General features: G+C 41.1%; 3 protein-coding genes across 10 annotated transcripts in view; 2 read left to right on the top strand and 1 right to left on the bottom strand.

Annotated features, from left to right (window-relative positions):
• Window positions 1–174: 174 nt before the first annotated feature.
• On the bottom strand, window positions 175–15,212 carry slc25a40 (solute carrier family 25 member 40). Of its 6 annotated transcripts, none has more exons than XM_087848200.1 (10): window positions 15,031–15,212; window positions 14,754–14,854; window positions 14,444–14,503; window positions 13,782–13,888; window positions 4,301–4,368; window positions 3,861–3,985; window positions 3,237–3,520; window positions 3,024–3,105; window positions 2,062–2,139; window positions 175–934 (listed from the first exon to the last, which is right to left on the bottom strand). In XM_087848200.1, exons 2-10 carry the CDS (start codon window positions 14,851–14,853, stop codon window positions 804–806), a joined length of 1,035 nt encoding a protein of 344 aa, XP_087704326.1. In that variant the 5' UTR covers window position 14,854; window positions 15,031–15,212; the 3' UTR covers window positions 175–803. The 6 variants fall into 6 exon arrangements, with proteins under 6 accessions (XP_087704326.1, XP_087704325.1, XP_087704328.1 ...); XM_087848199.1 differs by having other exon boundaries at window positions 14,754–14,858; XM_087848202.1 differs by having other exon boundaries at window positions 15,027–15,212.
• A 413-nt stretch (window positions 15,213–15,625) lies between these two features.
• Window positions 15,626–23,994, top strand: dbf4 (DBF4-CDC7 kinase regulatory subunit). The gene is made up of 13 exons (XM_006801277.3): window positions 15,626–15,867; window positions 16,041–16,170; window positions 16,614–16,774; window positions 17,958–18,158; window positions 18,275–18,325; window positions 18,402–18,471; window positions 18,589–18,665; window positions 18,771–18,816; window positions 18,931–18,976; window positions 19,092–19,217; window positions 19,656–19,770; window positions 21,992–22,110; window positions 22,272–23,994. Exons 2-13 carry the CDS (start codon window positions 16,110–16,112, stop codon window positions 23,038–23,040), a joined length of 1,842 nt encoding a protein of 613 aa, XP_006801340.2. The 5' UTR covers window positions 15,626–15,867; window positions 16,041–16,109; the 3' UTR covers window positions 23,041–23,994.
• Window positions 23,995–26,047: 2,053 nt separating this feature from the next.
• Window positions 26,048–27,524, top strand: part of adam22 (ADAM metallopeptidase domain 22) — a 69,496-nt gene continuing 68,019 nt past the window's right edge. For all 3 annotated transcript variants that reach the window (XM_087848207.1, XM_087848205.1, XM_087848206.1), the window contains exons 1-2: window positions 26,048–26,390; window positions 26,697–26,863. In XM_087848207.1, coding sequence (XP_087704333.1) covers window positions 26,294–26,390; window positions 26,697–26,863 — 264 coding nt within the window. In that variant the 5' untranslated portion in view covers window positions 26,048–26,293. The remainder of the gene's footprint in view (window positions 26,391–26,696; window positions 26,864–27,524) is intronic.

The following is a 27,524-nucleotide window of genomic DNA, read 5'->3' on the forward strand; positions in this document are numbered from 1 at the left end:
TTTAGGGATTCTCACAACACAGAGGAGTAAAATGGAGACAAATCTTGTGTCTCCAATTTAAGGAGTTCAGGCACAGAGCACATGATCTCAGTGAGATACATGGAAAATATATTACTAATAAAAAGTCTTTCTTTGATATACTAGCGCCTAAACACGTCTGAAATGAACAAGGTGTAGATGAAAAATATTTATTTCCAACTTCACACAGAATCTACTGCATTCAACAAAAACAATGTAAAAATTAATATGAATAAATATGAATAAATTCATATCGATTCTGATCATCTTTAATATTTTACAATGCAGGAAGACAGACAGTTGTTTTTTAAACCCCATTTCTGCTAATGTTTTAAATTTTGGCAACATTAACTTTATCATGCTAAAGATCTGCACCGCAAAATAGGACATCTGGCTCATCCAGACAACTTTAGGAGTAACACTGTGCAACTTCTTGATTGTCTTGCACTATGAAAGGAGAATATGGATTCACCTCAATGAATTAACTGCTCAGGCCCCAATAAATCTATCTAAAAAAATACCATCCTTTCCTTGATCTCATGGAGCTCGTTGTGTGGAAAGTAAAATCTCTATATACAAACAGACAAGGAGTCCTAAAGCCCCGAGGCTACTTGTTCACCTTATATACACGTCTTAATTATTGTTAAAGTATAATTTAACATCATTCCAACCCCTGACTTTGCTCAATAACCTCAAGTTAAATCTACGTGGTTTGATAGTACAACCCTCAGGTGCGGTCTAGGAGTAGCTGTCGTCGCGTGCGTCGTTCTTCCAAGGGAAATCTGTCAGGGGTTGGTCTGCAGTGGTCCATGTGTCCTCTCTTTGTTGCGTTTCCTGAAAAAGGCCTTTCCAAACTCATAACTGCTGATCATGATGGCACAGGCTGGAGCCACTTTTATCACCCTGGGGAGAAAACCTGATAGAGAAACCACAGATATGAGAAGAGTTTATATACAGTCTAAACAGAATGTATGCACTCTTTCAGTAATAAGGTTTCATGTATCAGGACATGAAAACAATCGGGCCCTTAGCAAGTCTTAAAATAAAGGTCAATACAACCTTAAGACGAACTATAAGACAGGATATATGTATGTATTTAAGCTAAAGCACAGAAGCAGGGTTAAAAAGTAAGCACACACTTAAACTCCTAATTTCTATGGAAGCTGTAAGTAGCAGCTAAGTGCTACTAATCAAATGAAGTTTTTCAGCTGATCAGTAAGTGTGAGCACCTCTAAAAGACCAGTTGGTCTCAAGTATTCACGTGTGTTCACACAGTGTCAACGAAAAAGCTGCTTCTCTCTAAAAAGAGAGAGGAGGCAGCATAACTTGCATACATCTGAAAAAAACGCAAGACAGACGAGACCAAACTGGACATGTTTGGCTATAACGCATAATCCCACATCTGGCCAAAAGTCACAAACAGCATGTCAGCACAACTGTGTCATAGTGACTGTCGAGTACAGTGGTGGGGCGGTCATGATGAGGGCTTGTTTTGCAGCCACAGAACCTGAGCACCTGCAATCATTAAATCAACCATGAAATCCTGTGTATACCACAATGTTCTTAGCTGAAATAGGGTCATGCAACAGGACGACTGAACCTAAGAACAGCAGCAAATCTACAACGAAATGGCTAAAAAAGAAGTCAAAGTCCAGACCGTAAACTGACTGAAATGTGGTGGAGCGACCTGAACAGAGCTGTGCATAAGCAAATGTTCGTAAAGCTCATTTAATGGAAACAGCATTGTAAAGAAGAGTGGGCCAAAATGTATTTAAAGTCATACAGGAAATTATTACTTCATGTTACAGCAGCTAAAGGTGTTTCTACAAGGTACTAAACAGCAATATGGTATGTATGTAATATGCTGTTAATCTGAGGTTGTATTTACCAAATGTAAAGGTTGTCAAGAAGTGAAAAACTTTCATCATGTCCTGAAATGTAACGCTTTAGATTTGAAAGAGGGTGCAGGTTGTTTTTACAGCGAGTGTTTGTGACTACCTCAGACTCGCCACTCACTGAGTCAAGGGTCAGTGAAGTACTTACCTGCAAACAGCCCTCTAAACCCGTTTTCTGCCACAATTCTGCACATCACATAGAAGGTGGAGGAGCCCTGACCTGGCACTGCAAACACAAGAGCACCAATTAGCAACAAACAGCATCATCCAACCAAAAACAGAGCACAAGAAATGTGGGTTTAACAATAAAAGGCAGCAGCTTTGCCTCACATATTCCATCACATCCTTACAGATGAGCTGAGAAATATCTTCATCACTATGTTCATCTGAAGCTGTTACACTCTCTAAACTCCTCTGAGTTAGAATTGTTTAGGAAAGTCTTATTCTACACTGTGAGTGGATATTCTGCCAACCGTCTTCATTGAGACCGTTTGATGTTTACACCGAGTGGTGCACGGTGGCTTAATGGTGTTTTTAAGGAGCACATGCAGGAGGGCCTGTATCTCACTCAGCAGTCTTTAAAGGGCAAGGCTTTGAAAAGAGGAGTGGGGTCTGAAAAAGGAGAGAAGGGGTTCGTCTACAAACAGCTGGAGCAGCCATCACCATCATCCATAGAGGAGGAAGCACACACTTGAGGTACTTATTCGTGTTGCTTATCAGCACTGAGAAGGTTTAAGTGCTCTACAGGGCTTGACTTGAGATGCTTGTCGACTGTCACATGAAAGTGTTGTGGCCTCTTAACAGAATGAGGAAGCCTTTTTGATGAGAAGTAAAATGTTTTAAAGCTCATTGTTGCTTTTATTTAACTCTGCAGACTTGGGTTATTTACCATGCCAACACAAATATGAACATATATTTCTTTTTTCTTTAGGTCACGAGCAGTTGTCCAAGCATTTCACTACATATCATACTGTGTATGACTGTGTATGTGACAAATAAAAATTTGAATTTGAATTTGAATATAGCATCAACATAACCTCCCCAAGCAGCTGCAGATGTACATTTACAATCTTCAGAAGCTTTAATTTAAAAGAAATTAAGCATATTTACAGTTCTTTGCTTGCAGCTCTCCAAGCTCCACCTGTTTTCTTGTTTTGACGACATCAAAAGGCAAAGTTACAATAGATGCAATCTGAAAGAAATGACAAAAATGAAATAAGAAATGATACGCTGTAGTTTACTTCTGTTTTTTTGCTATCAAATATGTTTATCTGCAGGCTGGAAGTTGAATTCTGTGCAGTTTTAGATGAAAAATTAACTTACAGATCCTGAAACAGCTCCAGATACAAAGGTGATGGTCAGCGTGGGTTCTGTGATGTTAGACAAGCCACACAGCCAGCTCTTGCCCATCTCGTAGTTGTACCAGTACATGGCCGAGAAGGGAACGTCTCGGAGAAGCGTGGGCCCCCAACCCCTCCACAGAGACAGCCAGCCCTCTTTGGCCACTGCTGAGCGGATGCACTGGGTCAGCTCCCTGTACGACTGCTTCTGAGACTGCAGTTTAGTGCGGATCAACTCCAGAGGACTGATCACCGTCACCGAACCCACTTTCACACAGAGGAGGAAGACAAAGCAGTTCATGAAGTGATATGTTAGTGAAAGTAACATACTGCTGTGGCACTTTTAATGATTGAGCCTCTTTTTTTCTACTTTAATAATCACTTACAGGCCTGTAAGTTAGACTAAAAATAACACTAACATTTTCTAAATAAAATCTAGCTTGTTGGATAAAATCAGGAAGTCAAGGCCACGGTGCAGAAGGTAAGGGTGGCTGGCCTTGAAACCCCCAACATTGTTAAAATGCTGATGTCTGTTATTAGGCATTATATGGCCATTATTGTCAATATATGGCATATTTCAGTAGCAGTAAGACAGCAGTCAGCTCACCTCTAGCAGTAGCTCCTGCAAGGAGAGGAGCCACCTCAGCATATTCTCCCATCCTGACCCTCAGTGCTGCACAGAGCTGGTCGTAACATGTGAAGTAGATCACTGTCGCTGGGACTGCCATCACACTGGAGAAGGCACATAACAGAAAGCACATAACAGAAGGTACATAAATCATGCCTTAGTTATAAAATTTTCTAAGCAGGTAAAAGACAGCCACAAAAATGCATCTAAATTTAAAAACTGTGAAGAAAGTTCTGTTTAATGATGCGTAACATAAATAAATATTTGGTTACGATCATTGAAGAATCATTGCGAAATACCACATCAAAGGAAAACACTCTGCTGTAATCACTACTGACCCACCACAGCTCAATAACTCAGTATTAAAAGGAGGGGAGGTGCCCAATCAGGAAATAGAAAAAAATAGACTTTACACTCACAGTGTTGGAGGCAGACCGCTCCATAATGACCTGATTCCCTCACGCCGTACTATGTTGACAAATGCATCCTGCAGAGATTCAGAGTTAGGAGTCAGTGAAGGGTGATGTGCTCTGTGGCACTCAGAGGTTTTGTACTACAACACCTCTGCTAAATACAAGCAGGAAAAGTTCAATCAGCCACTAAAGCTAAGTTTAGCTTGTCAGACTGCTAACTTTAAAACATTATACAGAACAAGAAGCTCACTCTCTGCACAGCATTTACTTTTAAGGGAACATTATTGGATTTTGCATATATTCATTTTGTTTTCTGTTTCTTTTCTAAAATGTACTTTAAGAAGTTTGTAGTGCAGTAAAATCCACAGATGTATAATTTGATTATGCATCCATTCTGAAAGAGCAGGTAATGGATAATAGGTACTGATTTGTAAATAACTTCAGCTTATTATCTATTACACTGCAGTATATTTCTAACTAACTGGACAGCTCATTCTCTGATAATACTTTCTTTAAAGACATAATGCCTTTTGGAGTCAACTTGAAAGAAAGACAGATGTGAAATGTAAAAGTGAGGTTGGAGGTCAAATGTGCCATAATATTTAGATGAAATCTATAACGTGATATTTAGAACATGTACAATTTCTTAATTTTGCCAATAAAAACAAAAGCAGTGGAATTTAAAGCACAGTTTTACAGATAAATTACATTTTATGAAGATTAGACCTTATTTGATCTTGAGGAAAGGTTCATAGGTCTAAAGTAACCTGATATGTAAAATCTCCATTCCCAAAGCTCCCAAACAAAGGCAGCAGGAAACATAGTGGTAAATAGCTCTATAAAGCATTCTTCTCAATCTGCTGACCTTGAGTAGAGGTCAAAGGACAAATGTGACATTACATTTAAAATCTTTATACAAATAATATAATATTTATATTATATGTTCCCACTACACACCACACTTGTCACACATTCTACGTTATAAGGCTTTTTGTCAATTTTCGACCATTAAATCATTAAGTTGACCTTGACGACCAAGGTCAACTTAATGAAGCAAGGCTTAATGAAGCAAGGCTTAACGTGTTTACAGACAGAACGACACACAAATAGGGCTGTTCGATATAACGATATATATCGGATGACGATATAAAAATGTCTATCGTTTCATTTTACGCTATCATTTGTTTCTTGGTGTTGCAAAATAAACTGTTTACGGCAATATTTTTTCATCGTTTTGATGGTCACTATTCTGTCCCTCCTGTTATTTCTAAGGTATGTTTTTTATAAGTTTGTTACATGGCGGGTCATAATCATTCGTTCTGTAATTAACTGTTGCAACGTGTCAGAAAATATGTTTATTCCTGATCTTGTCTGGGCAAAGCCTGCCATCTAGTGGGTTGACAGGGTAGCGCCATGTTAGAGCGCAAGCAGTGGTTTTTAGTGATGGGATTTCCGGCTCTTTTTAGAGAGCCGGCTCTTTCGGCTCGGCTCACTAAAAAGAGCCGGCTCTTTCGGCTCCGATCCGGCTCTTTCGGCTCCGAACCGGCTCTTCAGGTTGTTTTGTTGCTTTAATTATTTAATCATTAACAATAATATAAAATTATGCAGAAAAGGAATTACTAATGTAAAAAAAAGTGGTTTTATTTATATATGTTTATATATGGCCCCTAGAGACAAAGCACGTACAAACTCTAAAGCATATACAAACTCCAAAAAGCACGTACAAACTCCAAAACACATTTCTAGCGTTTACTGAACTTCCAAAACAGAGCTACCACTAGCTATCACTTAAATTACACAATTGAAAACATGTGTGTATTGTTTGTGTATTTATAGACAAGCACTCATATTTATTCAAATAATTTAAAAAAAAAGTTCATTTACCTGTTACTACCACACACCAAATCCGGTTGTTGATACTTCCTGGCTTGTGTAGCCACTAGGTAACAAAAGCTCAACACTGGGCCCAAGAAACCTGGAGCACTTCTGTTGTCTTTTGTACGTGTTTTGGAGTTTGTACGTGCTTCTGAGTTTTTACGTGTTTTGGAGTTTGTACGTGCTTCTGAGTTTGTACGTGCTTCTGAGTTTTTATGCGTTTTGGAGTTTTTACGCGTTTTGGAGTTTTTACGCGTTTTGGAGTTTGTACATGCTTAGGAGTTTGTACGTGTTTTGGAGTTTGTACGTGCTTTGTCTCTAAGGTCCACTATAAATATACTCTATTTATTCACTCCACATAAAATGTAATAAATAAATCATAATACAAAAAACAACTATTTACATTTTAAACTTTTAACTATTTAAATTTTCAGCTTTTTCCTTTTAAACAAATTTAACGTGAAACAACACAAAACACTGCAAACCACAACACAATTAAATATAAATTAAAATATTAAAACAAAAAGAAGATGCACATTCTCTGTCATATGGGCCTGCATGATTTCTGAATCCTTTATCATCTGCAACTGAAAATAGCGGATGATTACTATACCTTTCTAATGTGACGTTGTTGTCCCTTGCTCTCTTTCTCTCTGGCTCTGTTCCTGTGCTACTGCGAGTGTAACTAACGCCCCTCCCCCCTCTGCCCAGCGCAAAGTACAGGCCGCGCATGCGGAGTTTAGTGGAAAAAAAGGGCGAGAGAGAGGGTGAGAGAAAGAAAGAAAGAAAAAAAAAAAACCCCTCACGGCTCCCAATAAGGAGTCGGCTCGCGTCGTTCACTTCAAAGAGCCGGCTCTAAGAGCCATTCCGTTCGCGAACGACCCATCTCCCAGCGCTAGACAGGGAAGGTCCATTTTAATGTGTCTCTGTAATTTTCTGCATCTGGCGCCCTTGAAAAGGCATAATCTGTAAGTGTGGCAAAACGGTTTATTGTTCTCACTTATTAGTACCTTGTTCAGCAAAGTAATGAGTTTCTTGTGTGTTTAGTGAGTTTGTTACATTACTAGCATAAGCTAGCTGTTAGCCCTTTCTTTAGCCTGCTAACGTGAAGCATACCAGCATGTGGTGTTAGCTGTATCTCTTGACATGTGTTGATACTGAGATTGTGTAGTGACTGTTTACACAAGTCAACAACATTTAATGTAATCTTTGTGTATTTGTATGGAGAGTGAATACACTGTATTCTGTTTCTGTTATTACAGTTTTAAAAAAAGAAAAAGAAAAATAAGGATCAGTAAAGCTCTGAAGAATGCCACGCGGTCTCCTGAGTGTTTACTGAAGCCATTTAATGTTTAGCTCTCTGCATAAGCTGAATAGAGACATTCAGCTGAGGGCAGAAGAGTAAAAAGATTGTCCACGCATCAAGTGCACTGCCAGGATACTGAGACACTCCACTCCAGCGACAGCAATCATGTCCAACCACGGAGACACCTCGCAGCTTTCACAGCTGGAAGTCAGGTCGGAATGCAGATCAGCAGCTTCACGCTGGTCAAACAGCTCAGCAGCAAGCCTTGCTGCAGCACAAACACAAGCTGAAGCCGAAGCTGCTCGAGCAAGAGCAGAATACGCCAAACGCCAAATAGACATGGAGGTCGAAAAGGCCCGGATGGAGGCAGCGCTAAATGCTCTGAAGCAGGAGGGAGAAGCAGAAGCAGCACTTGCCGCTGCGAGGGTCCTAGAGGCTGCAGTTCTGGACCAGGCAGAGTCTGTGAAGCCACCAGACATTCCTGCGGCTGTCAGTCGCACTCAAGAGTATGTAGATACCCACTTCCACAACAACACTAATATGGAAGGTGAGTCAAAACACAGTAGAGAGCAAAAATGTGACTTAGACAACACCCACACTACAGGGCCGGACATATCAGCAGCAGCTCCACGTGGGTACCCCCCCAGTTCTTCACCCGTTTGGCAGCCCAAACTTCCACCTCCCCATTGGTCCAACCATGTTGGAGTAGCCACACCACAACGACAAGCAGATGTATCAGACCTCGCTGCCCTCCTCTCACGCCGTGACCTACTGACAGCAGGACTGACAGTGTTTGATAACAAGCCAGAGACTTATCTAGCATGGAGATCTATGTTTCACAATGCCACTGAAGATTTAAATCTAAAGTGCAGTGAAGAACTTGATCTGCTCACTAAGTGGCTTAGTGGGGAGTCTCTCCAGCATGCTCTGAGAATCAGGGCTGTCCATGTTAACAATCCAGAAACAGGTCTTCAGCGTTTATGGCAAAGGCTAGACAGGATTTATGGCTCATCGGAAGTTATTGACGCTTCTCTGTTCAAACGCCTGGAGAGCTTGCCCAGAGTTACTCTGAGAGACAATCACCTTCTTCAGGAACTTGCAGATCTCCTCCTGGAACTTGAAGCAGCAAAAAATGAAGGATATCTGCCAGGCCTCAGCTTTCTCGACACTCCAAGAGGCATAAACCCAATTGTGGAAAAACTCCCACATACCCTGCAAGAGTCATGGATCAAACAGGGGTCCAAGTATAAGAAAGAACACAGAGTGCACTATCCGCCTTTCTCCTACTTTGTTCAGTTCATGAATAACAATGCTGAAATGAAAACTGACCCCAGCTTCATTCTACAAAATTACAGCACTGGGCACATGAAGATAGAAAGGCCACTGGTGAGACAATCACATTTTAGAGCCCCGCTAACAGCAAACAAAACACAGGTTGGGACACCCAGCAACAAATCTAACACTCACTCTCTTGATCCCGACAAACAGTGTCCAGTACACATGAAGCCCCATTCACTTGCAAAATGTAGAGGGTTTAGGATGAAAACACTGGATGAGCGGAAAAGTCTGCAGAAGATAAGACGTTTCTGAACATTATGCACAAAGAGTTTGCTAAAGATGATGCAAATAACTGGGTCGCTCCCCTGCCCTTTCGTCATCCCCGACGTCGCTTACCCAACAACAGAGAGTAGGCTCTCAACCGCCTCATGTCCCTACGGTAAACACTAAAGAGAAAGACGGAGATGAAAGATCATTATGTGGCGTTTATGAAAAGGATCTTCGACAAAGGTCATGCAGAAAGGGCACCCCCTCTCAAACCCCACCAAGAATGCTGGTATCTCCCACACTTTGGTGTTTACCACCCCCAAAAGCCAGCAAAAATCAGAATAGTCTTCGATTCAAGCGCCCAGTTCGAAAATGTATCTCTGAATCAAGTGCTGTGTAAAGGCTCGGATCTCAATAACAGCCTTGTGGGCGTGCTTCTCAGATTCCGAGGTGACCCACATGCTGTGATGGCCGACGTGGAGCAGATGTTTCACAACTTCACGGTCAGAGAGGACCATCGTGATTATCTGCGTTTCCTGTGGTTCCGCGATCACGACCTGGATGGAGAAGTGGACGAGTTTCACATGACAGTCCATGTTTTTGGGAATTGCCCGTCCCCCTCAGTTGCTATCTAGGGACTCTAGAAAACTGCTGTGGAAGGAAAGAAAGAATATGGCAGTGATGTAAGGGAATTTATTGAGTGCCATTTTTATGTAGATGATGGGCTAAAGTCATTTCCCTCTGAGACCCAGGCGATCGACGTCCTTCACAGAACACAAAGGATGCTGGCTCAGTCTAACATCCGCCTTCACAAGATCTCATCCAACAGCCCTGTAGTCGTCAGTGCCTTCCCAAGTGAAGATCTAGCCACAGGCCCGCAGGAACTCCAACGTGGACAACACACCCCACTCATGCAACGCAGCCTTGGGTTAGGCTGGGACCTGTCGACAGACCAATTGTCATTTCAAGTTGAAATCAATGACAGGCCTTTCACCAAACGTGGTGTATTGTCAGTCATCAACAGTTTGTATGACCCACTTGGCTTCGCTGTGCCAGTCAGCATCGAAGGCGGCTCCATTCTGAGAGAGATTTCTATGGACATTAGCGAATGGGATGCACCGCTGCCGAGGGAGAAACAGGACAAGTGGCAACAATGGAAAGATTCCCTAAAGCACTTACAACAGCTCAAGATCTCCCGCATGTAGACATCCATCTCACTATCTGAATCTCAGAGAAAAGAAATGCATGTTTTTTGTGATGCATCCACAAAAGCTGTTGGAGCCGTCACTTACCTGAAACTCACAGCAGGCAATGGGCTCAGTGAAGTTGGGTTTCTTCTTGGAAAGGCCAGGCTGGCTCCAAAACCAGACATCATAATTCCAAGACTGGAACTTTGTGCTGCTGTGCTGGCTGTAGAAGTGGCAGAAATGGTCCAGTAGGAACTTCACACTACTATTGATGAGGTGAACTTCTACACCGACTCGAGGGTGGTTCTTGGATATATTTTCAATGAAAAAAGATGCTTTTATGTGTATGTGCATAACCGTGTAGAGCGCATTAGGCGTTCTACCCAGACCCACCAATGGCATTACGTACCCACACAGCTAAACCCAGCTGACCATGCCACACGAGCACTGCCCGCTGAGCATCTGTCTCACTCTACATGGCTTAGCGGACCTGCCTTCCTTAAGAATTCAGGCCAATGACAAACACAGAAAGAACCTTTTGACCTTGTTTGCCCTGAAAACGACACCGAGCTGCGCCCAGATATCTTATCCTGTGCCACCTTTCTGTCAAAAAAAGAGCTCGGGACCACAAGGTTCGAGAGATTCTCAAATTGGAGTCGTCTGCTGAAAACCATTGCCAGACTGCTGCACATTGCCAAGTCCTTTAAAGGCGAAACAGAGAGCGCATGTCGTGGATGGCACAAGTGCAACAGCTATGCTACAGAAGAACAGCTTCAGCAGGCCAAGGTTACTATCATTTGTGCAGTTCAAAAAGAGGTGTATGCGGATGACATCAAACGCATGGAGCAGAGTGAGTCCATCCGCACACAAAGTCCACTTAGCAAGCTGAGTCCTTACATAGACGCTGATGCAGTTCTTAGGGTCGGCGGCCGGCTCGCAAGAGCTCAACTGTCAACAGATGAGACACACCCCATGCTCATTCCCAGTAAACACCACATAACCCAGCTCATAATCAGACACTTTCACGCACAAGTATGTCATCAGGGCAGACACTTCACCGAAGGTGCAATCAGAGCTGCAGGTTTTTGGATTGTGGGTGGGAAAAGAGCCGTCAGTAGTGTCATCTTCAACTGTGTCATATGCCACAGATTAAGGGGCAAGCAACAACAGCAGATCATGTCAGATCTACCAGAAGACAGAATGTGTACAGACCCTCCTTTCACGTGTGTGGGCCTAGATGTTTTTGGTCCGTGGCCTGTTACAGTCAGAAAGACACGAGGAGGTCAAGCAGAGGCCAAGAGATGGGCAGTGATCTTTACGTGTATGAGCACTCGTGCCATACATATCGAAGTGATAGAAGCAATGGACACTTCATCTTTCATTAATGCTCTGCGCCGTTTTGTTGCCATGCGAGGTGCTGTGAAACTACTCAGATCCGACTGCGGCACAAACTTTGTGAGTGCTTGCAGAGAACTCCAAATTGACAAGAAGGGTTGTCATAATGGCAAAATCAACACGTATCTTGGAGACAGAAGCTGTGAGTGGCAATTTAACCCTCCACATGCATCGCACATGGCTGGATCTTGGGAGCGCATGATTGGCGGCAGTCGGCGGATCCTTGACGTAATGCTGCTGCAGCACGGAAATGCAAAGCTCACACATGAGGTGTTAGTGACATTCATGGCGGAGGTCACTGCAATAGTCAACTCAAGGCCACTTACCACAGTTTCTGCTGACTCAGAGCATCCTGAGATTCTCACTCCTGCCATGCTACTCACACAAAAGGTTGGTGCGCCCCCAGTACCACCAGGTCAGTTCCACGATCAGGACCTGTTTAGAGCGCAATGGAGACGTGTACAGTACCTGGCCAACGTCTTCTGGGGACGATGGAGGAGAGAGTACCTCAGCGGACTACAGGGTCGTCGCAAGTGGAGGGCATCAAAGCCCAATCTACAAATTGGAGATGTGGTCCTGCTCAAAGAGGGACAAGAAAACAGGATTGACTGGCCACTAGGGCTAGTCACAAAGACCTTCCCCAGTCAAGATGGCAGAGTAAGGAAGATCGAAGTCAAGATCATCCGCAGTGGCGAATGTAGAGTGTACCCGAGACCCATCAGTGAAGTCGTCTTACTGGTACCTAAGAGCTAATTCTGAAAGACTCTTAATATCCTTTGTAATAGTGGGATTCAGCTTTAGTTGGTGTGACGTCCTGCAGACGTCAGGCGGGGAGTATTCTGTCTCTCCTGTTATTTCTAAGGTATGTTTTTTATAAGTTTGTTACATGGCGGGTCATAATCATTCGTTCTGTAATTAACTGTTGCAACTTGTCAGAAAATATGTTTATTCCTGATCTTGTCTGGGCAAAGCCTGCCATCTAGTGGGTTGACAGGGTAGCGCCATGTTAGAGCGCAAGCAGTGGTTTTCTCCCAGCGCTAGACAGGGAATGTCCATTTCTCTGTGTCTCTGTAATTTTCTGCATCTGGCGCCCTTGAAAAGGCATAATCTGTAAGTGTGGCAAAACGGTTTATTGATCTCACTTATTAGTACCTTGTTCAGCAAAGTAATGAGTTTCTTGTGTGTTTAGTGAGTTTGTTACATTACTAGCATAAGCTAGCTGTTAGCCCTTTCTTTAGCCTGCTAACATGAAGCATACCAGCATGTGGTGTTAGCTGTATCTCTTGACATGTGTTGATACTAAGATTGTGTAGTGACTGTTTACACAAGTCAACAATATTTAATGTAATCTTTGTGTATTTGTATGGAGAGTGAATACACTGTATTCTGTTTCTGTTATTACAGTTTTAAAAAAAGAAAAATAAGGATCAGTAAAGCTCTGAAGAATGCCACACGGTCTCCTGAGTGTTTACTGAAGCCATTTAATGTTTAGCTCTCTGCATAAGCTTGATAGAGACATTCAGCTGAGGGCAGAAGAGTCACTATAGTGGCTATATTAATTTCTTAAAGTTCTCTCTTTCTCTTATATTTTATATAACCACACTACAGATGGACTAGCGCCCGTTTTTAGTTGTGGTTAGCAACAACGATGGTAACACCATCGCGTGTCCGCTTGTTTATGTTCCACATAAACCTTTCACAATAAAGCTCAAGATCCTGTTGAGACTTTTCAAAATAAACTGAATGACGTGAAAGAGCAGATTATTTACGGATGAGAATTAAAAAAGAGCTGCCAGGTGCTAAAAAAATAAACCTTAGACTCAAACGTTAGAACAGGCTTTTCCCCGCAGCACGCCATGTAATATATACTCACAAAGGAAACGGCGGCCTTTACAACTTATGTCTAAAAATGTATCGTTTCATGCATTGGTTAAAACACTCGACTCCAGCTACATGACGCGCAGCTGGAAACACTTCCCGCAAGTCGAGCTGCCCGAAATTCACAGAATTTACAGAAAATGTTACATTTTTGTGATTTATATCGTTATCTGGCGATAGAATTCTTATATCGGGATATGAGATTTTGGTCATATCGCACAGCCCTACACACAAACGGTACCAAAAAACATGGCGGGAGGTAATTATAGTGGTAAACTGTAATGTGGATGTAAAATTTTACCAGCGTGCCACTAAAGTGACCTGGAGCTTTGTACCAGGCCTTGGAATTCCCATTTTCACATATACATATGTGGTCCATAAGTCCATTGCAGTAGACAAAGCATTTGCCTGAAAAATATTAACATTAACATTTAATACAGTGACATCAAACGCAGGCCAGCTGGATGTTCAGGTCAGCAAAATGCGAACATTTCGATGAAGTTGTTACTGGCTAAACCAATTATTGAGTAAAATTCACTGCTGTTTCTAGTGTGGTAATGTGAAGCTAGCAGTACAACAAGGGTATGAAAATGTATGGAAATATAAAAGCAGTTTTGGCGCTTTGGATGTTTCATTGCAGGTATTAAACTCATCCACCTTCACTGTTACACTGTCTCCCTTCCATTCACACACATGTATTCTGACTTTCATGCCTCCACTTCTCCAGGCTCTCTTCTAGCTGCTTCCTAATCCCACTCCTGATTCGTGTAGGTTATAAAGTTTATAAAGTGACAGTTTATACTGCCCTTAACGAAAATTAGTTTGACTCCCCTGGTTTAGTATATAATGGACCCACAATAATGCTTGTTTTTGCATGCGCAGTATCACGGTCTGATATATGTAACAGAATTTAAAAAACAAAACAAAAATACAGTCAGTCAACACAGTGTAAATTCATTTCACCTTTGGGAAAGGGATTTTTCTGTGCTTGTAGCCTGATCTTCACAACATCCAGAGGTGTAACTGTAAAAAAAAAAAAAAAAAAGCAACTCAACATGAGTGCCTGTGTTCAGGATGTTTGTCACAATTTTCATTTAATCAGAGAACAAACAAACAAAGCAGCAGTTCAGGAAACTTCTCCAAACCTCCGATTGATCAAAATAATTTTATAACACAATAACAAGTTGTACCTCATAAACCACCAGCTGAGTGTTAGTTATTAAACAAAGGCATGCTTATTGTAATGTAATGAGCTGAAGTGTAGGTGCCTCACCAAACAGCGACGTAAGGATAGCACCGGAGCAGGACGCCACCATCTGTTGGAGGGGAGTAATGGCGCCGGTGGCAGGAGGAGCAGGACTTTCATTATTCATCCTGTCTTCATAGAAAACAAACAAACAAACAGACAAACATTTGATTGCTTTTAATACGGCTCCTATTTAATATTCACACAATAAATCATGACAAGGCTACGATCCCTAAAAAAAATTACATGACAGGTCTCTGGCTAACTTTAGCAAGCTAACTAGCACAGCTAACTCCTTACCTACCTACTAAAGTCAGTCAGAATCAGCGACGTCTTTCGTGAACACGCACATTCCTCTCGGGGTTTAAACTATCCTCCTACTATGCCAGTTCCTGCTGTCCTAAAGTCTTTGGAAGCATAAACACGTGTGAAATTGCAGCAGGGTAGTTCCTGACGCAAACAGCGCGTGATGACATAATTTAATTTCCAGCTGAGCACATTCCTTGACTTTAATAATTGTATTTATTTTTTGTAACTTCAGATAAAATGACACTAAACATGCATGTATACTACATTAAAGTTATTGTAAATGATAAAATGTACTGATATAATTGTCTTCGTATAATTTACTTTAGTTTGATAATAGTGGGGAAACGCCACATCCAAGCATCAAGAATATGTTTACGTATTTTTTGCGTTGCCAGGTTTGGATAGTATTCCGTTTCATATCAACACCTCTGTTTTTGAAGCTATCGATAATTGGACGGCTGTAACGTTCATAAAAGACAAAGCTTCAGATAAATAATATTACATTTGTTCAATTTAAAAACTAACTCAATAACATAGCGCCTTTAACGTGGAAACGGTTACGAAGTTGGAAAGCGTCAAACATGGCAACATACACCGTCTCCGACTCCGACACCGGATTTAAAGCGGGAAAGGGACGTTAAGCAAACGGCATTGTTAAAGTTTATTATTTCTGGATGAGGAGCTGTAAACCCGTATAACCGTGGATATTCTGTGAGAAACAAATCTGCCGACAGAAGTTTAGGGACGTTTTTCGACATTTACTTGCATAAAAATGTGAGCAAAGAGGCTAATCGGCGAAGCTGTGTGTCCGCTGTGGAGGGAGGCTGTCAACGTACGTTAAGTTTACACTTAAGACCATTAAAATTGATTAACATGGGGACAGCACTCTGCTTCAGCTAACGTTAATGTTACATTTTGTTTACGCATTACTGTGTAATAGATGATTGTTTCCTTGCATTTTACGTCCAATTTTTCAAATATGCGTTTTCTTTTGTTTACACACAGAGGACTGACGAGGCCTTTGTGGAGTATGTTAACTCAAGACGAGGGGAGAAGAAAAGCAGCCTTTTCTCGATGAACGAGAATAAAATGAAGACAAAACGCAGTCAGAGGCTTCCAGGACCCAGCTGGCAAGGTACTTGTAGCGTTTATTTCCGTGTTACACCAGCCGCGACTTTTTCCGTGTTTTGCATTTAAAATTTAAAACGTAGATTTAACCAAACTAGCGAACAGCTAACACCGTAACGTACGAATGTAACGCTAATGGATCTTTTGTGAAGTTATTTGATTGTTACTTTTCTTAAAAATAAGCTGTTTTGATCCAGATTGACTTGAATGTTAAAACAGTTGATATAGGTTCGTTTATTTACTTAGCTGCTAATTCAAGTAAGGATAAACTTGATATAAAACGTGCTTTAAGCGTCAAGTTTGTCATTGGAGATCCTAATCCAATCTCTCTTTTTGTTTATGTTTAATCAGTGTCTGGGAAACTCGCTGTAAAACTCACTTGTCTGATAAAAATCACTTGTGAAATGGTTTAACATTTAAGTCTTTCTCTTGTGCTATAATGTTATTCAGGAAAAGGTGGACATACTAGTGACAAGGTGAAGCTGAGTCAGGCGAAACGTACATCAGTTCCCACACAAGTCAAGCCTTTTGCTGGAAAAGTGTTTTACCTGGACCTGCCATCAAACAGAGTTGCAGAAACTTTGGAGAGTGACATCAAACAGCTTGGAGGGGTGAGACATTATTTGGTTACATTCACTGGCTGAAACTTGCATTTTCTCACACTGCTTTACATAGCTTAACATATGAACTATGAAGCTGCGTATACACACCAGCCACTCTGTTGGGTACACTTATTCGTTCATGCAAATATCTAATCAGACAGGCTGGTCTGAGTATTTCAGAAACTGCTGATCTAATGGGATTTTCCCACACAAGCAGAAAATATCCAGTGAGCAGCAGGTCTCTGGGCAAAAATGTTTTCTTCATGTCAGAGGAGAATGGCCAGACTGCTCCAAGCTGCTATCAGTAACAGTAACTCAAATAGCCACAAACAATGTACATCACATCAAACCTTGAAACAGATGGGCTATGGCAACAAAAGACCACATTGGGTGACGCTCTTGTCACAAAAAAGAGCATCACATGCCTACAATTAAAGCTACAATTCACACAGCATCACTTAAATTGGATGACAGTAGACTGGAAAAAGAAGCCTGGTCTGATGAGTCTTGATTTATGTTCTAACATTTGGATGGTAAGCTCATTTAGAAAAAAACAACAAGAAAGAATTGCTCCATCCTGCCTTGTGTCAGTGGTTAGGTTGTTGTTGTTGGTGTAAGGATAGGGGGTATTTTCTTGGCTCACGTTGGGACCAGAGTCTTCTTGCTGACCATGTCCATCTCTTTATGTCCACATTGTACCATCTTCTGCTTTCAGCAGGGTAACGTGCCTAGCCTACATTTGATTTCTTGAACATGACAGTGAGTTCACTGTTCTCAAATGGGCTCCACAGTCACCAAAATCTCAATCCAATAAACCACCTTTTTGACATGGTGGAAAAGGTTTTTATTCACGGACATGAAGCTGATAAATCTGCAGCAACTGTGTGATGCCTTCATGTCATTATTGACCAAACTCTCTGAATGTTTGTTGAATTAACGTAATGAAAAATTAAAGCCTGAGGTCCAGCCAAATACTCCAGTACTTACTGGAGAAATAAGCCAAAACTGAATACATTTCACTCAGAAGTAGTATGACTAGAACATTTTTAGTAAGGTTACAAACATGACCAGACATTCAGTAATATTTTTCTTTTAAAGGCTCTGGGACACGTTTACTCTGTGAATCGAATAGACAAATAATAATTCTTGAGTTTTTCTCAAAAATTTTTATATTCTTTATCTTTTCGCTCAGACTGTGGAGAAGTTCTTCAGTAAGGACATCAAGTATCTGGTATCTAACAAGCGAGAGGCTAGATATGTGAACTGCCTCAGACAGGACTCTCCTGTTCCTAGCCCAGACTCTGGACCGAGTTCGCCGTATCTTTGCTCAAACCCACACCGGCCTGGCAGCCATGGCGACATCAAGAGCAGATCTCAAGGACAAACCGACACGGTGAGTTCACCATGATGTGTCTGTTTTACCGGGATTGATCTCACTTCTTCTCTGAACCTGTAGATCATTTTTCTAGTTATTGATATTCTTTTGCATTATCTGTTGTTGTTTTGCAGTTTGTTGCAAGCCGAGGGAAGTCTCTGGTGGAGAGAGTAGTGAAAGAGCAGGTTTGTTTTGTCAGCATGAATGATACTTACTGAGGGCTCTTAATTGCTCTGCTAATACACACTTGTTTGTTTTTAGGAAAGGATTCAAGTAAACAAGATCCTGTCAAATGCCCTGGAGTGGGGTGTGAAAATCCTATATGTAGATGGTATGTTGTGTGTGTGGTATCTGTTTTAGTTGAAGTAATTTTTCTTCTTTGTATGAAATTAAGTTCATTCTGCTTTGACATCTGTGACTTTTCTAAATGTATTTGTGCCAATTTCAGATTTAATAGCATATGTTCATAAGAAAAAAAAGATCATCAAAAGCTCAGTTCCTGCAGCCACTGTGGCCAAATTATGTGTAAGTTGAGAATTTCCAGTGTATACTAGGAAAAATAGTCCAACTTTATATTAAGTTATTTGTTTAACATTGGAAGTGTTCACTTTTTTCTGTCGTTTCTAACAGGACAAAGCTGATTCTGCAGCAAAGCAAGGCCTAGAGAAATGCAAAGGTAGACCCCACCCAGACAAATTACTGAGCTTTGCTGGTATATTTTAGTCGACCTTTTCAGGCTGGTATTCTTCTTCTTGCTTTGCTAATAAACGATCTATGTTTTGTATTCCAGGCGGGCGGATTGGTAAACCTTTCATCAAGGTTGAGGATTCAAGTAGGTAAGAAGTCAGTCAGATGAACCCAGCATCCACCTGCTGTCATGAAATTGTTCCTGTGATTTTTTTTTTTTTTTTTTTTTTTTTTTTTTTAAATGGTTTCCTTCTCTTTTGTCAGGCACTACCGTCCACTCTACCTCACAATGTCAAACATGCCTGAGTTCAACCTGAAAACCACTGCTCCCTGTAGTCCATTCTGTCCTGAGGAGAAGGATCCTCCTGCAAACAAACAGCGGGGACAAAGGTATTTCCCCTTCCTTTTTAAAAAATCTCTCGCCACTTTAACCCCACCAATTTTATACCGAGTGCTGCTTAAACATTTTAAATATGCTATGGAGTGCAGTCACAGTTTCTCCATGTGTCTTATGTAAATTGATCAAAAAGTAATATCAGGTCATCATGGGCATGAATGTCATGGCAAGTCTGGTATTTCAATCATTTGACCCTGAAAATGATCAAGGAAATCCTTAAAAGCCTGAAAATACCATGACAATTGTGCCCATGATAGGTGTAAGGCTATCTCTGATCATAGCTGTGGGTCTGAAAAGTTCTGAACCATGCAATTGTAAATGGTACTGCTGGAGCTGCTCAAAAGGTCTTAAATGAACTCATGAAGAGTTTATCAAAATACTAAACTTTTTTTTTATTTATTTGCTAATCCTCTGGGCTACTCTGGAAACAGATGTGTGAAAGCCTCAGTCAGTGAGGAGAGAGCTCATGGACGAAAGAAGAACAGAGAAAAGAAACGAGGCGGCTACTGCGAGTGCTGTATGATCAAATACAACCAGCTTACGATGGTAAGTTTGTAAAACTGTCACACAGCACAGTGCACACACTGTTTTTACAATCCTGCTATTTCTAAATGTGAGAACTTCCACACAAGCACTTATTTTGAAAGTCTTTGTGCAGATGCTAAGAGATAAATAATCCCTGGTGAATGATCTGGTATGAGGCGGTATGATTTTGGTTTGGTTAACATCCATGAATTTTCATTTAAACTTGTTTTTGGAAACAAAATGGAGAATCTTTGACTGAAAAACTCTAATGGCAAAATCCATTTTAAATGCTAAACAAGGTGGTTAGCACTGTTGCCTCACACCAAGACGGTCCTGATTCATTCCACCATCAGGCTGGGGTCTTTCTGTGTGGAGTTTGCATGTTCTCCCCGTGTTTGTGTGGGTTCTCTCCAGGTACTCCAGATTCCTGACTAAAATGTGTCATCGTTTTCGAAAAGGCTCCGGGTTCGCTGTCCACACTGCGACGCAAAAACTGCGTTTTCAAATGTATCTGCTTTGGAGAGCGTTTTCAAAACGCTTCGTTTTCCTTGACCAAAAATGCCATTTTAGTGTAGATGGACGGCCAAAACGGAGAGAAAAAGATGCGTTATCAAACGAAAACATATTAGTGTGGACATGGCCTTCGTGGGGATAGGTTAACTGGTAACTCTAAATTGCCCATAGATGTGAATGTGAGTGCGAATGATTGTTTGTGCATGTGTGTTAGACCTGCGACATGTGTCATATTTTTTATATGGCACATATATACAGGACCCACAGCGTATTATCCTTGTTTAATTACACTTATCAGTCAAAAAAGTCACACTCTTAATATTTTGATGGACTGCCTTTAACTTTCATGACACCATGTGCTATCCTTTGATAAGCTCATCCAATATCTCGAATCAAGAGAAGAACGTTTTTGTTTTGTTTTTGTAATTATCATTACTTTTTCACTAGGATCTTTTAAAGTCATTTGTCTGGAACAGGATAAATCTGGTCATAAGACCTTTTTTATAAGATTTGTTTTTTAATTGCTTTAATATTTATACTCCTTTTGCAAACTGTAGAGCTTTTCAGGATGACCTCAATGATAAATGGTTGGATGGCTACACAGCTGTTTAGTCTCAATCCCTTGCGTTCTCTTTGCATTGTATGTGTGCAAATGCTCTTACTTGCGCTTTAAAATACAAATTTTTTTTATTTTTTTTAAATTTTTTTTAATGATTTGATTTCACCAAATCTTTAAGTGATCTCAGGATTATTCAAGATTTATTTATTTTTATTTTTTGGGTGACCACTTTGTCAGACAGTTATTCACCCAGTTTCAGTAGTTTCAGCATCCTCCTTAGTAGTTTGCTTAGCTTCATGCAGGCTAATGTGTGGGTGTAATTCTGATTACAGCCACACATTAGCTAAAAGTGTTACAAAACACTGTTTTACTTATTGTGAGAACTGCAAAGTAAGAATTTCATTTTTCTGCGTAACCATTTGTGTTTTGCCGTGTACATGACAATAAGCTTCTTGAATAATTTGACCTTCTGAAACAGAGTAATATCTTCTCCACTTTGATGAGCTGTGTCTTCTTACTTTAGCGGTTTTAAGAGGTTACCAGAACATTAGTTAAGGTTAAATGTTTTAATTGCTGCAGTAATTATCTGATAGAAGGTTCTTTATTTGCTTAGCTAGCAGATGTGTGGTACATTTCTTTGTTGGCATTTCCTAACATCATGTAATATAATGTGAAACTAACTGATAAACTTGAAAACATTAAGTTTTTGTTTTGGGTGATAGATGTAGTGTATATGGAAAAAAGCAGATTTACAACTTTAGATCTGTTACTTTGATCACATTAATGCAGGTTATCTGGTCCAGAATGAACCACTTTTATTCCAGTTAAGCACAGTATTGCTTGCAGACATAGACAGAAATGTATTAATGATAAATTGTGTCAAATAAAGTATTTAACTGAGAAGAAAACTAACCAAACCTGTCTGTTCGTACATCTGTTTCAAGTCCCTCATCAGTGTTCTCTGGTGTTTAACACAATCATGGAAAAACTGCTCATTGGCTGCTTTGCTCTAATGGGTTGCTCAGTAAATTGCTTTTATTCACTGTGAACAGTTATGTGGCAGGAGCTTCAAATGCCTCTTTTTGTATGTAGGTGTTTGTGCCGTAGAGGCTCACTGGCCTTGGATGGACTGCGGTAATTCTCCATTATTTAACTGTCTTTTTTGTTCAGCATCTGCAGAGTGAGAGTCACAGGGCTTTCTCTAAGAGTGATGAGTACTTGCTGGTGGACAGATTGATTTCAACCTTGAACCACAACTTCATGCACGTTAAAGGAGCTAAACTCAAAAGGTAATTTTTGTTTGTTTGGTTTTTGTTTGTTTTTTTTTTTACCAAAATTTGTCAAAAAACAAAACCCAATTTAAATCTCTTGTAAATTGTTTTTCCTTAATATTTTTATCCCATTTAGCTAATTAAAGGTTTTGTTTTGTTTTTTCTTTGATTCCCATTAGACCAAAGTGCAGTGTTTCCTGTGTTCTGATTGCTCCTGGACCATGTAGAAAACCTGAACTAAGGTACAAGGGAGATCCTTCAGAGACGGTTCAAGAAGAGGAGCCATGGACTGTTGATGTGAACGAAGAATTAAATTCCAGACGGGATATAAAAATCGCGTCCGTGCCTGCCTCTGCTGAATTGATTGACAGAGAGGGCGACCAGAGGAACTGCTACACTTACTCAGACAGATCCAGGCACAAGTTGCTTGAACGTAAACGGATGTGCAGACAGAATTCACACACTTCCCGCACCCAAAAATCTAATCGGCCTCAAAGTCCTCAGTTTGAGTCAGAAGAAGCCCCATCAAGAGGTGAATTTCTTCCCTCTTTGCCCACCAGAGATTGCCAGGATGACCTGCTGGACCAGATACCTCATGAGGATATAAACAGCTCAACTTTGCGCGTTGATAATATGAACATACAGAATAATTTGTCCTCAAAAAGCCTCAGTTTTTTTGAAAATGAACAACAGTCTGATAAGAAAGTGACTGGAAAAAATGACTCTGGAAAGAAAGAAGGATGCCTTCCTACAGAAAGCTGCTCTCCAGTCCAGAAAATTCAGAGGAGGATAAAAGTTTACAAGCACAAAAGACGAAAATTGGACACAAACATCGAACATGTAGAGCCTGGCGATGTTTCTGATAACTCTTTATTGAAGCTCTGGAAGCTTTTCCAGTCCAGTGATGACATGGATGTGGAGTTTCATGGCTTCGAGGACTACAAATAGACAAGCTAAAGGGATTAGCTTGAATTCCTGTGTCCTGGACTACACAGGCTGTTAGATTTAAGATGTTAATAGAAGGTCCTGGCTTTTGTGTTTGATAAGAAATGCATCAGCTCTCCCTCTTCAATCAGATGATGGTGATTTTTAACATTTTGTTTACAGAGTAGTATATATTGTAAAACTTAGAGTGGCCCTAGTAATATTGTTATTGCTAACCATATAGCCCTAGTCTCCCCCCCCCCCCCCCACTAGAGCCTCTCTCTATGAAATCATATGGAGCTAAGAATGGGAAAAACAGTCTGAAGCCTAAACCTTTTACTCATTGACATTATGTTCATATACAGTGACATCTTTATATGAAGCTTTGGCCGTCCTAAAACAAACTAAATAAGGGAAAACACAAAAGAGTCCCTTTTTAAAAGGGACAGCAACTGCAAGTCAGTATTTTACATACTTGAACCTGTAAAAAGTACGTGAAATCAGTCAAAACATTTCTTTGACCAGAGTAATCTGCTGAGTACATGAAATGTAGTGCCAGCTTAACGTTAGCTCCAAGTCCCTTTTGCTCAGTCTACATCTGACTTGACTTTAAGACGGTGTGTGGTTGTGTGGCTCTCCTGCTTCTCCTGTGAACGGGCATGTGTTTAATAAAGGAAGTGAGCAACTGTCTTGAAATGGTCGTCTTCTGTGAAAGAATATTGTGAATACATTTCAGTATTTTGACACTGATGGGGTACGGTAATGTCAGAGCAGCTATGTTTTGTTTTATTGCCATTTGAAGAAAAAAAAAATCTATGAAAAATTGGTGCAATTTTCATTTTACATGATTTTCTTTCCATGAATGCTGACTGTAGAATATAAATAGTATCTTATGGATAAAAGGCAGCTTCAGTCATGACAATTATCTTTAATCCTCCAAGACATGTGGATGTGTAATTCAAATAAATGCCTGTTGTACTGCGAGCGTCTCTTTCTGTGTGTTGTAATGTGAATGACCTGCAGGTTGTCTGCATGGTATTTGGCGTTATGTGTGACATTTTAAAAATTCTTCCTAAGTGCACTTTTTATGACCCCCGCCATGCTTTTTTTTTTTTTTTTTTTTTTTTTTTTCCCCCTCCCTCTCCTCCTGATGCATTAGCTCAGCGTCTTCCTTTTCCCTGCATTTAGTGCATTAGCATAGTGCCCTTGTTCTCCCTCACCACTCTCAAATGGATGCGCCGGGTCAAATGGGAGTCTGCGCCACTGGCATTAAGAAAATGAGCATCGATGTGTTCTGAGGTACAAGCACAGTGATACTGACGACTGCTGAATCCTGACATGGCCATCTTTCATGCTGGTTGCATCCTGTTAGCACTGTTTTATCATCATACTTAACAAACCATCATTTCTGACCAATATGGCTTACATGCATACCTGTATAAATATTGGCTAATAATGGAATACAGCATATATTATATATAAAGGAAATTTAAAGAGTATCACAAATATATAGTTTGTCCATTAGAGGGCACTAAAAAGTTGCTTTTTTTCAAGTGTGTAAGGCCCTACTGAGCACACATATTGAATATTTCCTGCTGCTGTTTACTAAATTTAAAAATTAGGACTTTTTCTGCTTTTACTGGACTGGTGCCATGTTTGGGATAATTGTCATGCTAAAAAATAAGCTGTTGTCAATCAGATGCTTTCCAGATGGTACTGCATGGTGGATCAAAATGTGATGGTACTTTTCTGTTTTCAAAGATTCATCAAATATGATAAAATCCCCCAAACCACACTCTAAAATTCTGCCCCACACCATGACTGAGCCTCCACCGTGTTTCACAGATGGCTGTAGGCACTCACTGTTGTTCTTTTTTCCTGACCTCTTCTGAACAGCCAGAAATTTTGACTTTGAATTCATGACTACACAACATCTGTTACCACTGATTTTCAGTCCAGGTCTTGTGTAATTTGTCATACCTCAGCCTTTTTCACCTGTTTTCCTTCCTTGAGAATGGCTTCTTGACTGACAGCCACCCTTCCACTGAGCCCATTTCTAATGAGGCTTCAGATAACAGCAGATCAACTATAGGTACAGATACATCTCTCAGGTCCTGTGTCAGGTCTTTGAATTATTTCTTTCTATTTCTTAAGAACATGGGTTTCAGATACTGTTCACTTGTTGTAGATTTTGCTTTTTGTTTTTTTGTTTTTAGGCCTGGTACTTTTATATCTACTTGTTACTATATTACCAAGACAGCCAATAGCCTTTTGGCAGTCATGTTGTTGGTGCAAAAATATAATTTTATTTCTGTCAAACTATTATCTTTGATATTTTTCATAGATTCGACAAAGCAAATGGGAACAAGTGTATCTTTGGCAGTAGTCTACAGGTATGTATTAAAAGTGAGAGGATAAACCACGCACACTAAAAGGCCGCTGTGGTGTGATGGGTTTGTCACTGATCCTGGCTCATGTATTAACTTCAGTTTTTGAGTGTGGAGTTATCAAGTGTAGGTAAATATTTATAGGTAGTTTTGAATGAGCACAAATAAATGTGGAAGCCTACTGTACATTAACCGACTTTGGGATCTCCAAATTTACCTGATCAACTCATCTCTGAAGGAAGATGAAGAAGCAACATCAACAAATAAGAAAATATCACTTGACTGGAGAGACAAAATGGTCATTTACTCTAAATTGCACAATTTTATCTCATTTCTTGTTTTTGTTTTTTTCCTGGGTAGGGGTGAAGGATGCCTTTTTTGGAGGCCTGGCAGATGATGGAGTGAGTCATTATGATAACAACAGGCAAGACTGGGCAGGAATGGCGCTTCTGCAGCGATTTAACATGGAGGAGCTTTTATGTCGTCCCAGATAGGTCCAGTCGGCGGAAGGCCGAGCCCACATTTTCTCCTCATCCAACCTCCGCTCATATTTATGCATTAGGCGTCTCTGCAGTGAGCCGCCGAACACTGATGTGTTTTAAGGAGGTGTCCCTAGATCTCCCTCCCATCCTCCCGCCCTCTCTGTTTCTCTCTCTCTCGCCTCCAGCATTCTCCGCGCTGCTGATCCGCGGGGTTTCGGTGCGCTCAAACGCGCTCGGCGTTCAGACTCCTAAGCACCCCCGATGGCCCCCCATCAGCGACACTGCACTAACCAGACGACCAGCCCCGGCTTCAAGCTCCCTTAGCGAAGGCAGGACCCCGAGAGTCCTCTCCTGGAATACCGCATTGTTTATAATTTTCAGCCACACAGAAAGAGAGAGACGGAGGAGATGGTGCTGATGATGCGCCCGCGATGGTGGATTTCCCTTTTGTGCGTCTGTGAATTGATGCACGTCGGTCACCAGAGCAGCCCTAACGCCGGAGATGGTAACTGATGCTATTTTGGATGATGCATGAATTGTTATTGCGCAGCCAAAGCGTTAAATCACTATCAAAGGGCCTGTGTTTATTTGTTAATCAACGCCTCGTCTGCTTCATGCTTCCTGCATTTAAAAACATGCACGCAACCCACAGCTTTTCCACTGTGTGAAAAGGAAATGAAAATCATCGACATTTTAATCATAACTGTTTGTGATCCGCGCGTTTCTATCACTGCTGATCTCCGCGCGGAGGAACGGGGCGCGTAATGAAGTCGGTGTTTACCCCTTTCTCTCTATCTCTCTCTCTGTGCAGGAGACGCCTTGTCGAGCTTGAAGGCTCTTCGTGATGCGGGCAGGTTTGTCGGGAAGGAGGACACGGTGCCTCTCCGCCTGCTCTACAGCAGGCACAACCACAGCCAGATCACACAGGACGAGCTCAGCACCAGGATTAAAGCCAGCGCCAGCTCTGACTCCACGCAGGTACACAAGGTGCTTTCGTGTTGTGAGGGTGGAGTGTGCGATTGTGGAAAGATGCCTCTGTGTTTACAGTTGTCTATTTTATCCATTCAACCCCTCCCTACATGTCCTCACGGGGGTGGGGGAATCATTACTTAGCAAGCAGGGATACAGAAAAGGACGCTGACAACATTTTGACACGAGCAGGTCACACTAATTACACCGCCTGGAGGTGCTATATGGGTCATAAGCAAAAGAAGAAAAGGCCCACCGCAACCTACACCCATAAAATGCTTTAAAATACTAAGGTTAGCGATAGGACCTCTGAGTTCATTTATCCCCACTCAAAATGATCGACTATATGTCACCTGGTCAAACCGGATAATTAATATTTTAGCTTGCATCTCGTCCGTCCAGCTGGGTTGTTGTCTCAGCAGCTGTCTCACCTACCACCTCAAAAACGCTGCCTAATGTCCCACTAGGCAGCATTTTTCACCTTACACATGAAAACGAATGACCAGAAGCTTTCTTATTGAGCCTATGATCAGCAAACTTTGGCTTGTCACATGTATACCAGCGTCAGCATGTTCTGCGAGCTCGGCGATCACTGTTGACTTAGTCTTAGAAGCGCTCTGGCCTGTCTTATGGGTCATTTAGAAATAGGGTTGGGTTGTTTCTTTTGTCC

The sequence above is a fragment of the Neolamprologus brichardi genome, chromosome 11 (assembly GCF_056152115.1).
Source record: "Neolamprologus brichardi isolate AB-2024 chromosome 11, ASM5615211v1, whole genome shotgun sequence".
Taxonomy (NCBI): Eukaryota; Metazoa; Chordata; class Actinopteri; order Cichliformes; family Cichlidae; genus Neolamprologus; species Neolamprologus brichardi.

What these genes read in the sequence shown, in the direction of transcription:
- slc25a40 (XM_087848200.1), bottom strand. Translation starts at nt 14,853, where the DNA reads ATGAATAATGAAAGTCCTGCTCCTCCTGCCACCGGCGCCATTACTCCC. An exon ending in GAAAAATCCCTTTCCCAAAG is followed by an intron (nt 13,889 to 14,443) that starts GTGAAATGAATT and finishes AATATTTTTCAG; the next exon opens with GCAAATGCTTTGTCTACTGC. An exon ending in TGCAGGAGCTACTGCTAGAG is followed by an intron (nt 3,521 to 3,860) that starts GTGAGCTGACTG and finishes TCTGTGTGAAAG; the next exon opens with TGGGTTCGGTGACGGTGATC.
- dbf4 (XM_006801277.3), top strand. Translation starts at nt 16,110, where the DNA reads ATGAACGAGAATAAAATGAAGACAAAACGCAGTCAGAGGCTTCCAGGA. An exon ending in CCACTGTGGCCAAATTATGT is followed by an intron (nt 18,666 to 18,770) that starts GTAAGTTGAGAA and finishes CGTTTCTAACAG; the next exon opens with GACAAAGCTGATTCTGCAGC. An exon ending in AATACAACCAGCTTACGATG is followed by an intron (nt 19,771 to 21,991) that starts GTAAGTTTGTAA and finishes TTTTTTGTTCAG; the next exon opens with CATCTGCAGAGTGAGAGTCA.